The sequence below is a fragment of the Ranitomeya imitator genome, chromosome 3, assembly GCF_032444005.1.
Source record: "Ranitomeya imitator isolate aRanImi1 chromosome 3, aRanImi1.pri, whole genome shotgun sequence".
NCBI classification, from domain to species: domain Eukaryota; kingdom Metazoa; phylum Chordata; class Amphibia; order Anura; family Dendrobatidae; genus Ranitomeya; species Ranitomeya imitator.
Window position 1 is genome coordinate 670175229 of NC_091284.1, and position 12796 is coordinate 670188024.

Here is a 12796-nt window from a genome sequence, read left to right on the forward strand (position 1 = left end):
ACAGAAGTACACAATGTCCTTGCACGCCACCGAGTGATATAGTGACCATACAACTCCGCACTACAGAGGCAGTGCCTTTTAGTAGAAATGTTTCTAAAATATGGCATCTGATGGAGCATTTTGTATTCTGTATAGATACCCCTGAATGGGGTAGGCAGCTGTGGACCTTGGTCCTTGTTACAGCAGTGCACACCTTGGAGCTTGGAATTTTTTTCCCCAATGTGGAGCTTACTCTTTGCCACATGGGTTTTTTTGCCTTCCTCTGGATCAACATGTTAGGGCATGTTAGGTTAGGCTATGGGTTGAACTAGATGGACTTAAAGTCTTCCTTCAACCTTAATAACTATGTTAGTATGTAATGTGGTAGTGTGCACCAGTCTGTAAGAAGAGATTACGGTGTACTTTATTACTCAAGATCAGTCTTGTCTTTGACATGTTGTCATTATATGAGAGTCGAGAACAGATTGATGGTATCACACAGGCCACAACCATTTACCAGAGGTTTCACATTTGTGTCCATGAGCGTCACTGCTGGTTTTAAATACATTCGAAGGCAATTTGTTTTAGTGGCAAGTTTCCTGTGCCTAAAAAATCTGACAAACTCAGCTAAGGTTTTTAAGCATTGTGCACTTCTCTAACTTGCACCTTGGCATTGTTCATCTGTCTGTTCCCGTTTTGCTGTTTTGGGTCTTGCTTTTGACTGACAATGCATTTCATGTGTATTTTGTAAAGTATTCTGCATTGAATGCTTTATCTCAGAATATCCAAATGTAAAATTAAATTATGGCAACCCAAGGAATAATTCCTTTAAAAAAATATGTTTTCTATGCAGGGTTCAGCTGATTCCTACACAAGTCGTCCATCGTTAGACTCCGACGTGTCACTGGAGGAGGATCGGGAGGCTGCCCGCCGCGAGGTGGAGAGGCAGGCTCAGCAACAGCTCGACAGAGCCAGGGTATGTACCCAGCTACATTTTTGTCATAAAGCGTTTGCTCTACATTTTGTAATGAATCTCCATAATGTGTTTGAAACATGTTATTATTTGTTTTCTCTTACAATTATACTGGTAATCTAAGGCATTTTTATCTTAGAGCTCTGCAGACAGTTTTACAGAATCTTTATGTATTGTAAATCTCTAAATCACACCATCCCTCAAGCTTTCATTTTTAAATTGCCTACCTTAAAGGGTTATTCACACAAAAAAAATGTTATCCCTCAACCATTTAAATGTAACTGTTTCTGGTAGTCCTGTTGATCATAAATGGATCAGAGGCCAAGAAAGCACACCTCTGCTCCATTCAAGATGGGGATGCAGAGCCCTGTATGCAGGACTCCACAGCCTGAATCTTTGGATGTTATGATCCGGTGACCTAGGAGCTGCATGAGAACTTTCACTGGAGAAAGTGGCCACTGTACTGACTGCAATCCTGAACTTAACACCGCAACTAGAAGTAGCCGTGGAGTGTACCTAACACACCTAGACACCTCGTCACAGCCGGAGAACTAAATACCCCTAAAGATGGAAATAGGAATACTATCTTGCCTCAGAGAAAATCCCCAAAGGATAGACAGCCCCCCACAAATATTGGCGGTGAGTCGGAGAGGAAAAAACATACACAGGCAGAAAAACAGGATTAGCACAGGAGGCCACTCTAGCTAGATAGGACAGGATAGGACAGAGTTCTGTGCGGTCAGTATTAAAACCCTTCAAAACATCCACAGCAGAATATACAAAAACTTCCTACAACTAACTAAAGATGTAGGAGCATAAATCTGCAACTCCAGTGAATCCTATAATCAGAGCAGGAATAAAACTGAAACAAGCACACTGGCAGTGTGCCACAGAAATAAAAACCAAACACTTATCTTTGCTGAAATAGGCAGCGAGCAGGAGAAGCCAGAAAGTGATCCAACACCTCACAAGGAACATTGACTACTGGCAAGGGCTAATGGATCCTGCCCAATTAAATATCCCAATCAGAATTGTAATCATCCGATACACCTGGCCAGGTCTGTGACTCAGAGACAACTGCATTCCCACCTACAACCACTGGAGGGAACCCAAGAGCAGAATTCACAACATTGGATGATTGAGGATTCCAGTAGTCATAACCCCAGCAAATTAGCTTGTTTTTTTAATGTTTGTGTTGAACTGATCCTGAAGAATTTTGTTGGATATTGGTATAACGTGGCACGGGTGCCCCAGCACGTTACATGAAAGTGGAGGTCTTTGATGGGTGTTGTGAGGGCAGTGCAGGCCACATATAATTGATGTTTCTGGTTTGCAGGACCAGATGTTTTACAGTTCAGTGATGGAGACCACCTTTCAGAAATGAACTCTTTACTAAACAGAAACTTGATAAGGGTTATATACAGGAGATAGCGGATACAAAGTCTTATGAACATTTTCTTTGCAGCATGAAGCATTTTCTACACAGTATCCTTCCTTAGTAGTATACTCCAGGGACCTCTGTGCCCCATGTTTCTCATACTTCACCACAACCCCACTTTAGTGCTACTGTCCTGATCAACAAGTCTCCTTTACTTTTTCAGCGGTTCTGTGTCCTATTTCTTCCACTACTGGCATCCTGGATCATCCACTCAGGACCCTTCACTAGTCCCAGTTTCTCAGTCCTGCTCTAAGTCCATTACCTTTCTGCATTATAAGCTTGAGGTCTGGTGGCTAGGCGTCCTTTCCTAGGACCTGTCTCCGGAAAGCCAATCTGTCTCTCAAAGTGAATCTGTCAGCAGAATTGTGCACAGTAACCTACAGACAGTGTCAGGTTGGCACTGTTATACTTATTAAAATGATACCTGGTTGATAAAATCCGTCTTGTGGTAGTTGTTTGATCTTTATTTTCAGTTTTGAATTAATGTTATGCTCATGCTTCGGGGTGTCCTGTGGGGGGTCTTCATGCTCTGATCAGCTATTCTTAATGCAGGCGTCGGTGTCGCCATCTTGCACTCGTAATGCAGTCAGTATGTTAAATTACACTCACACTTATTTTTTTTTTAAACCCTATTGCCTGCACTCATTGGTGGTATGATGGAGTAGCTCCTCCCACTTGGATTGGCCACTTGACGGCATGAGTCATATGACGCCCGCTTATAGACACACCCGCCTACACTCATTGGTTTCATGATGGTGTAACTCCTCCCATTCTATTTTGATTGGCCGCGTGATGGTATAAGTCATATGACACCCGTAAATGGACACACCCCCAGGAAGAAGCAACCGCGAAACGCGCGTCGGGGTCCGGAGGCTCAGCCTGCCACTTGGCAGTGAAATTTTGGTGGACACGCATCTAGGTAATATGTTGACGAATGGGTACTGTTCTGTTTTTGTGTGCATGGGTATATGAAGGGACCATGCATTTGTAGTGGCTGTTTGTTTTTCTATTGATGGCTGAACCATGCCCTTAGTACTTGTTTTTGGAGTGGTGGATATGCTCCCTTATCTCTCACATCTGTCATACTAGCAACACAGACAGATTTAGTTGCTAATATTGGATTATTATTTCCTAATTGAGAATATGCAACATTTCTGTTGATTGTATATGTACTCCAACATTACCAATAAATATCAATTGTTATAGTGGATAGCTTTCCTCATCCTATAATTGTGCGTTGTCCTACTTCTTGCTGGCCTCTGTTAGTTTGGTTTGAGGCACCAATCTATTTTACTTGTCTTGCAATATATATTGATTTTTGAATAAATAAGCTTATTGTTTTAAACATTCTGGTTTAGAAACACTGCATTCTAATATGGCTAATTACAATAGAGTCTATATGTTTTATACTCACACTTATGTCTACTCATATTCCCTAGTTTTCCTGAAAACAGGGCATGGCATCTGGTAAGGTAAAAGTGTCCTGAAGCAAGCACTATAGGATTAAGGAGAAATAAAAACACAAAAAATGCTGTATACCTGCAGAATTTAGTAATAATTGGCAGGTAAATAGCATTGAAACCATTTCTAACAGGCAACTGGTGTGACAGCTGCAGGGAGAAAATTATGTTATATTTTCCCTGAAGCCATTTGCTTCCAGTCATCGGGGCGGTGTGAGGAGCAGTTACACTCATCACTCACTATACAGTGAGAGCACTGTAATCACTCCCCTGCACTCTGATTGACAGACTGCCCTGCAGCGTGTATGTGCAGAGCAGGCTGTCAAAGTGCCGACAAGTGATTACAGCGGTGATTGTAACCTCTCTCTGTACCGCCTCGATGACTGGCTTCAGGGAGCATACAACTTAATTTTCTCCCTGTAGCCGCTGCTCCAGTTGCCTGCCAGACATGATTTAAATGCTATTTACTTGAGGATTAATCTTATACCTGCAGGTAAATAATGTTTTTGGACATGACAGGTTCTTTTAGGATTATTTTAGTGAATGAACCAATTACATTGCAGTGTATTTCCTGTTTCTCCCATTAGATATTGATTGTAATTTATCTCTGTATAACTATATAAATGTATTGTCCAAGTGAATAAGAAAATGGCATAAAATGGTAAAATTCAGTATTCACATCATACAGACATTTGAAAAAATAAAGGAATTACTTTCCTTGTCTATCATATGTATGTATTATCAGAAACTATGTGCTGCCTGTCCATGTTTTCCCTTATGTACGTCTTGTATCTGGTGGGAAAAAAAGATTTGCTCCTGAGTTGAACAATAGCTACAAAAGAGCTTCATATTCTGATCAGGTGATTGAAGGGACTAGTGAACACCGAATCCCCTTTTATCAGGCAAAGCTCAGTAGATTTTGTAGTGGTTGTCCAGTATTGCAGCTCATGAGTCCTTGAGTCTCAAGGTGTAGGTGAAGCTGTCCCCACCAGTCTGATGTTGATGGCCTATCCTAAGCATAATACATCAAGATTAAAGTTCCTGAAATAAACCCTTTCACACAAAATGTAACGTTTTTGAATTACAATAAATAATTCATATTGTATTCATTCTTGAATTATTGCAAAAATTGTATTTCTGTATATGTACAGAGATGAGGACACATGAGATGAGGGGTCATGCATGCCTTCCGGTGGACAACGCCGATAAGTTAACTGACTTCTTTTCAACATTGTTCTATTTCCCTCCACAGTGCCACATCGAAGGCAGATCTCATGCAGCAGCCCAAGTACCACCATCTGTAGAGTGGCTTGAGAATGTATTCACCCCCTTGACATTTTTTTTTTGTTTTGCTTCCTGTCAACCAGGAATTTCACTGTTTGTTTGAGGGTTTGAATCAGTTCATGTAAACGACATGCCTACAACTGTAAGCATTTGGTTTTCTTTTTTTTTGTGTGTGAAGCAAACAACAAATAGGACAAAATAACTGAAAACTTCAGTGTGTATAATCATTCACCTCTCTAAAGTCAGTACTTTGCAGAGTCTCCTTTTTGCAACAATTACAATTGCTAGTCGCTTTGGATAAGATTCTCAATTGGATTAAGGTCTGGGCTGAGGATGAGCCACTCCAAAACATTTACACATTTCCCCTTAAACCATTCAAGCTTTGCTTTAGCAGTATGCTTTGGGTCATTGTCTTGTTGGAAGGTGAACCTACGTCCCAATCTCAAGTCATTTACAGACTGAAACAGGTTTTGCTCAAGAATATTCCTGTATTTTGCACCTTCCATCTTCCCTTTGACCATTTTCCCCATCCCTGCTGCTGAAAAACATCCCATAGCCTAATGCTGCCACCACCATGTTTCACTGTGGGGATGGTGATGAGCTGTATTGGTTTGGCACCAGACATAGTGTTTACCTTGGTGGGCAAAAAGCTCAATTTTGGTCTAATCTGGCCACAGCACTTTCCTCAGAACATTTGGGAAGTTTCCCACATGTCTTCTGACCATTTCAAAAGGAACCTTGCAATTGTTGTGTGCAAGTAAAGGATTTTTTCTGCAAAATCTTCCATAAAGGCAACATCTATGAAGTTTACAGCTTATTTTGGTCATATGGACAAATACTCCAATCTCTGCTTCGGAACTCTGCAGCTCCATCAGGGTTACCTTTGGTCTCTGTGCTGCCTCTTGGATTAATGTCCTCCTTGCCCGGGCTGAGAGCATTGGTGGGTGGCCCTCTCTTGGCAGGTTTGTTGTAGTACCATGTTCTTTCTAATAGATGATAATGGATTTGATGGTGCTCCGGGGGAACATCAGAGGTTGGGATATTTTTTTATAACCCAACTCTGACTTGTACATCTCAACAACTTTGTCCCTGACTTGTTTGGAGACCTCCTTGGTCTTCATGGTGTTGTTTGGTTGGTGGTGCCTCTTGCATAATGGTGTTGCACCCTCTGTGGCCTTTCAGAAAAGGTAGTTATATACTGACAGACATGTGACACTCTTGCTTGCACCAGAAATTTGTATGTGCTTCATCGCAAAAAGGGTAAATACACATGCACATGCCAATTTTTAGTTATTTGATCCCATAAATGTAATTAATGCATATATTTTTCTCACTTCACCAACTTAGACTAGTTTTTTTAATCAGGTCTTTTTATTGATAAGAAAGACAACAATATTACAAGTCAACATGTTTATGGTTACATCATAGTCATCAGTATTTTTATCCATTAAACGTAAACACTGTTCAGTTATATAAACATCTCTAGCTCTTTTTTTATTGTTCATTATAAAAAAATAAGAACTAATAACTTTCCCCAACCCCTCTTCCCCAAATAGCAAACCAGAATAAACCCCATACATATTTCAATATACCACATATATCCTGAATTGACTGACATTCAAGAGTCGGCCCTGAACTTTGACTGTAAGCAACCACTTTGACTGTCACTCAGAAATACTGTAACCCTTAACTGTCATAACCTCTCAATTATGCACCAGATGGTAGACCTGGAGCATTTGGCAAGGTTCCCCATATATTTTCAAATTTCTTTATTGATTTTCTTTTTATATATACTGTACCCCCATTTGAACCAAATGTTATCATTAATTCCATTTATTAATTCGTTGATTGACGGAGGCTGCGCATCCAACAAATGCAATGAAACGAGTTTGCAAGTGAAATATAGTATTCGTAATAATCCAATATCTTATGAGGATTCAAAATCTGTCGACTCTGTCAGATACCCCAACCCACATATCTTATGGGCCACCTGAAGTTGTACCCCAAAAACCCTTTGTTTTAGAGCCAAGGTATTTGTCCAATATGAGCCCAAACTAATACATTCCCAAAACATTAAATGTGCGTCCTACACCCACATCTAGGGCATTCTGCATTTGGGCGAAGCCCAATCTTAAAAAGGAAGCTTGACGTTCTATATACCCTATGTATGAGGTATATCTGCAAGAGTCTCTGAGATTCACATTGGGATAGTCTAGGGATATGCTCCAACAATTCCTTCCATTGCTCTTACGTGATCTGCCCCACATCCTCCTCCCATTTTAATTTTACTGTCCAATTATGGCCACTAAAACGGGACTTCAGTAGTTGCTGATATAGTCTTGAGATTAGACCAGTTGTATACTTTGCTGATGCTAATGATTCCAGGGCATAGCTTTTTTGAATTACAGGTACTGCATCACAAAACTGAATTTGGAACGCATGTCTCAATTGTAGGTATTGGAAAAAAGAAGCCCGGGAAAGCTCATACTCTTGTTGAAGTTTAGTGAAGCTCTTGAGTGTGCCATTTTCTACCGTTTGTATTCCCCTCAGCTCCCAACCCCCAAACCACTTTAATTTGCCAAACTCAGCCAACTTATGGTTATTCCATATTGGAGTGAACTTGGAACAACCGGTAATTCTCAATAATTTCTTTCCCCTATCTCACACCTTGTACATTAGTGCCAAGGTTTGTCTATCTCCATCTAATCAACCCGCACCCCCTCTTCGAAATGTGAATAGGTGAAAAGCGTTTCTTGTCTTGAAAAACTTAGACTATTTAGTGCTGATGCATCACACACAATTTGGATTACAAAAGTATTTAAACAAAGGTAACAAAATAGGTAAAAAGCCCATGGGGTGAATAATTTTGCAAGACCCTGTATATGTATATGTACTCCCATTAGTACCTGCCACCTGGGCCAGCATTAGGGGCAGGTAAACTAGGCATTTTCCTAGGGCACCCATCCCGCTAGGGCCCCCAGCCAGTGGCATCCCACTTTTGGGTGAGTTAGGGAGTCCGGTACCAGCGCCGGCTTCGCCAACCCGTATTTGGCTTTCCACTGTATCATGCCGATACAGTTGAAAGCAATGATGGAAGAGAGAGCGTCAGATAACGCTCCCTCTACCATCATTTCCCCTCTGCGTCTGACACAACAGGCGCAATGACTGATGACTTCATTTCATCACGCGCCACACTGCTGATGAGACACGTTGCTGAGACTGGTGCAGTGGGGGAATGGGGAGAGAGGTGAGTATGTTTTTTTTTTTTAACAAAAAAAATCAGTGAGTACATTGTGGTGGCCATAATACTGAAGTAATATGGGGTGTGCATTACTATATGTACTCTATGGGACTGCATTATACTCTATGGGGGCTGTTTTATACTCTGTTGGGCTGCATTATATTTTATGGGGGCTGCATTATACTCAATAAGGCTGCATTCTACTCTATGGGGCGGCATTATACTCTGGGGCGGCATTACACTCTATGGGGCGGCATTATACTCTGTGGGGCTGCATTGTGTTCTGTAGGCCTACATTGTACTCTATGGGGTTTCATTATACTCTGTGGGGCTGAATTATACTCTGTGGGACAGCATTATACTTTATGAGGCTGCTTTATACTATATGAGGCTGCATTCTACTATATGAGGCTGCATCATACTCTATGGAACGGGATTGCACTGTATGGGGCCACATTGCACTCTATTGAGTATTGAGGACTATGAGGAATGCATTATACTATATGTACTATATGGGGGCTGCATTATACTATATGGGGACTGCATTATACTCTATCAAGGACTATTGGCTGTGTATTATACTGTATGGTCGATGCATTATACTATATGTAGGACTATAGGTAATGCATTATATTATATGAAGGACAAGGTGTTGCATTTTAAATATGGGGAGTGCATTGCACAACATGGAGGACTATGGGGGTGCATTATACAATATGGAGGATTAATAGAGCATTATACTATATTGAGGACTATGGGCTGTGCATTATACTGTATGGAAGACTATGTCTAGTGTATTATACTATATGGAGGACTATGGGGAGTGCATTATACTGTATGGAGGACTATGGGGTGTGCATTATACTATATGGAGGACTATGGGATGCGTTATACCATATTGAGGACTATGGGGAGTGTATTATACTATATAGAGGACTATAGGGAGAGCATTGGACTATGGGGAGGGTATTATACTATATAGAGGACTATAGGGAGAGCATTGGACTATGGGGAGGGTATTATACTATGTGGAAGACTATGGTGCACATTATACTACATGGAGGACTATGAGGTGTGCATTATACTATATGGAGGACTATGGGGTGTGCATTATACTATATGGAGGACTATGGGGCGCATTATACTATGCTGACGACAATGGGGTGCATTATGCTAATTGAGCAAAATGATGCCTATTCATCAAGTGATTGGATTGTTTATGCAGGAACTAAAATCATTTTTCTTAGCAGCACATTGCCCTGTGAAAAATGCAGATATGTTGCTGATAACATGATACTGTATGGGGACAGATTGATCTTCTAGTGATCGCTCTGTGCCCATTATTCTTCCTCAGCTAGTGTAAAGAGGCAGGGAAACAAGTGTCAAACGACTTTAAAATTGTCGATCACACTCATTTAACGGCCTCAACTCAGCGCATGTAAATGCAACCAAAATGTTTTTCTGTGATGGTGCAATATGTTAGCATTTGGGGCCCCACTTTAAAGTTTAGTCCCGGGATCCACTTTGTCTGAAACTGGCCCAGCTTGCCACTCCATGATTACAAGCCAAAAACAACCAATAAATGAATTCTGTAGCATTGTACCAAATTTGTGAACTCCAAAACAATCTTCCAGAATCAGACCTTTCGTTGGCCACTATTAGCGCAGTCTAAGGTTCTCCTTGGTTTTCACCCTTTACAGGGGTGCATGTGAGATAAACTGTAGTACTGGTTGGAGGCCACTAAGTAATGTAGGGGGTTGCAGTGTTCCACCCCATTTATGATGTCAGTTCCTGCAGCAGATTAGTGGGGGTACAACACCCTGCACCCCTCAATCTCACATTGATGACCTATTCTGTCAGTGAAACAACTCCTTTAACCTGTCAAATGGGATCTTGAGTTTGTTGCAGTGTCTCTCAGATTATGTCTGTAGAACATAGTAGTTGTTTACTGGTGAAGAAAACTAAGTAAAAAACATCAAACCAGCGGAAGGACAGGATCGGAACCAAAAAACAGAGTCATAGGTAGCAGGAGCCAAAAAAGAAGACAAAGTCTACACAGTCTGAGGTCAAACCAGAATGTGCATCCAGGGGTTAATGCAGAAGAGCAGTTGTGATGAAATCAGTCCTGAGTATTCTAACTAGGGAGTAAGTATTGCACTGATGAGCCGCCAAATCGGTCCTGGTCCACTGACTGCCGCTGATTGGACATATTCCTTATTGTAGTGAGGCAGTAAAGGGCACTGGAGGTTTGCTGTACGCTTTCATCCCCACATATATCACTGTTTTCTTAACAATGACCAGTTGATTTAGAGATTAGTTTTCATTAGCACGATCAATTCAGTGCAAAAAAATATTAGTTGAGTTGTATTTGCAGTTTTATGGTGAGCAATGTAGTGATCCATCAGCCTTAAATGTGTTGTTCTCCACATTCCTGCTTTAACGAAGTCAGATATTACAACAGGATGCTTCTTTACATTGAATGATGTGAACTATAGTTAACTGCACGTTTGCTGCACATTCTGTAATTACATCCCTGCTGGATGCCTGGATTAACCTGCTATTGGAAAAATACACTTTGCCTGAAAATTGCTACTGTGCTTCAACATTCTAGAAAAGTGTATATCCGGCGTCACAATAAATGATGAAGACCATATGAAAACCTTGATTCATACAGTATTGCCTGTTTTGCTGCACCTGCTTCTCCATCTTTGCCCTATTCAGCCATTCTGTTATCTGATGGTGTACAGGGGGTTAGACCTCCCACAATCACATGCAGATGTTTTTATGGGGGGATTTTCTCTGTGTACAACATCTAAGCCTACCCATAGAGTCCAGATATAATGTGATAACTGATCATATGATAAGATAATATAATCATTACCAATCATTTATGAGAAACTTACTAAACGCCATTTCCTTCTGCAGCTCAAGCCCGTTGCATTTGCCGTTAGGACCAATGTCAGTTACTGTGGAGCTTTGGATGAAGAATGCCCAGTTCAGGGAACTGCTATCAACTTTGAAGCCAAAGATTTTCTACATATCAAAGAGGTGAACATGAAAATAAGTGAAGTTGAAATGCAGAAAGGATATTGTATTCTAATCATATGTATTATTTCATTTAACACCTATGTATGTATAAGCAATTTTAAGCAAAAGATGCAAATGTTGTATTTGGTGGACATTTCAGTAAGACCTGATATTGATATGATCGATTTACCTGGGCACAGTGGCATTCCCTTATGAGCAGCTGTGCCTGGTACTTCAGCTTTCCAGTTTACTCCCATTTAAGTGAGGAAGACAAGTTAAGGGGGTTTTCCACTACTCAGACCACCCATTCTCAAGCCCTATGTTTCCCCCTTGTAAAACAGTAACACCTATACACTCTGCCGGTGTTGCTCTAGCGGTGTCGGCACTGCCTCTCCCATGGATTGCGTGACATTGTTATCTCACGTGATCCCAATCAGCGCTGGCTTCACTCTCTTCTCCTCCAGATAAATCACATACATGCGATCCCCGGGAGAGACGATGCTTATAAATAAAAGGTTATTACCACATCTTTTAATCAAATGATCAAGCCCACCTCAATGACAGAAGGCACTTGGGGAACCCTTGGCATGGCCCTACAGTTCACTGCACCTTTACCTTACCCTACGTGCTTTAGAATTATCTTCACCTCCCTCCCCTACCTTGATTGACAGCTAGTTTTATAGTCGCAATAGGAGGGCAGAAATAGATAGGAAATGCAGTGCCCCAGAGATCTGGTCGTTGCAGTATGACACTCTGCCGCTAAGGGGGGTGATGGTACGTCTGATGGCACTAAAGGAATTCTACTGACCAGGTATCACCAGCACACATTACACTTCACACTCCGGCCACTAGGGGGAGAAAAAGGCTTTATTTATTGGGCCACTCCTCACACTGGTAAAACTAGGGGTTGGTGTTATGACCTGGTGGTAAGGACAATAATGGACCTAGTGGTTAAGAGCACACGGAATGACCTGATAGTTACTAATAATATAGGACGAGCTCTGAGACGTGGGAACTCTGCTGACCGCAATCCCTAATCCTATCACACACACTAGAAATAGCCGTGGATTGCTCCTAATGCTCCCTATGCAACTCGACACAGCCTAAGAAACTAGCTAGCCCTAGAGATAGAAAAATAAAGCCTACCTTGCCTCAGAGAAATTCCCCAAAGGAAAAGGCAGCCCCCCACATATAATGACTGTGAGTAAAGATGAAAATTACAAACACAGAGATGAAATAGATTTAGCACAGTGAGGCCCGACTTACTGAACAGACAGAGGATAGGAAAGGTAACTTTGCGGTCAGCACAAAAACCTACAAAAAGACCACGCAGAGGGCGCAAAAAGACTCTCCCACGGTGCGGAGGCGCTCCCTCTGCGTCCCAGAGCTTCCAG

General features: G+C 41.5%; 1 protein-coding gene across 2 annotated transcripts in view; it reads left to right on the forward strand.

Annotated features, from left to right (window-relative positions):
- CACNB3 (calcium voltage-gated channel auxiliary subunit beta 3) overlaps positions 1 to 12796 on the forward strand; it is a 236927-nt gene that overhangs the window by 185389 nt on the left and 38742 nt on the right. For both annotated transcript variants that reach the window (XM_069758333.1, XM_069758334.1), the window contains exons 2-3: positions 833 to 955; positions 11301 to 11423. In XM_069758333.1, coding sequence (XP_069614434.1) covers positions 833 to 955; positions 11301 to 11423 — 246 coding nt within the window. The remainder of the gene's footprint in view (positions 1 to 832; positions 956 to 11300; positions 11424 to 12796) is intronic.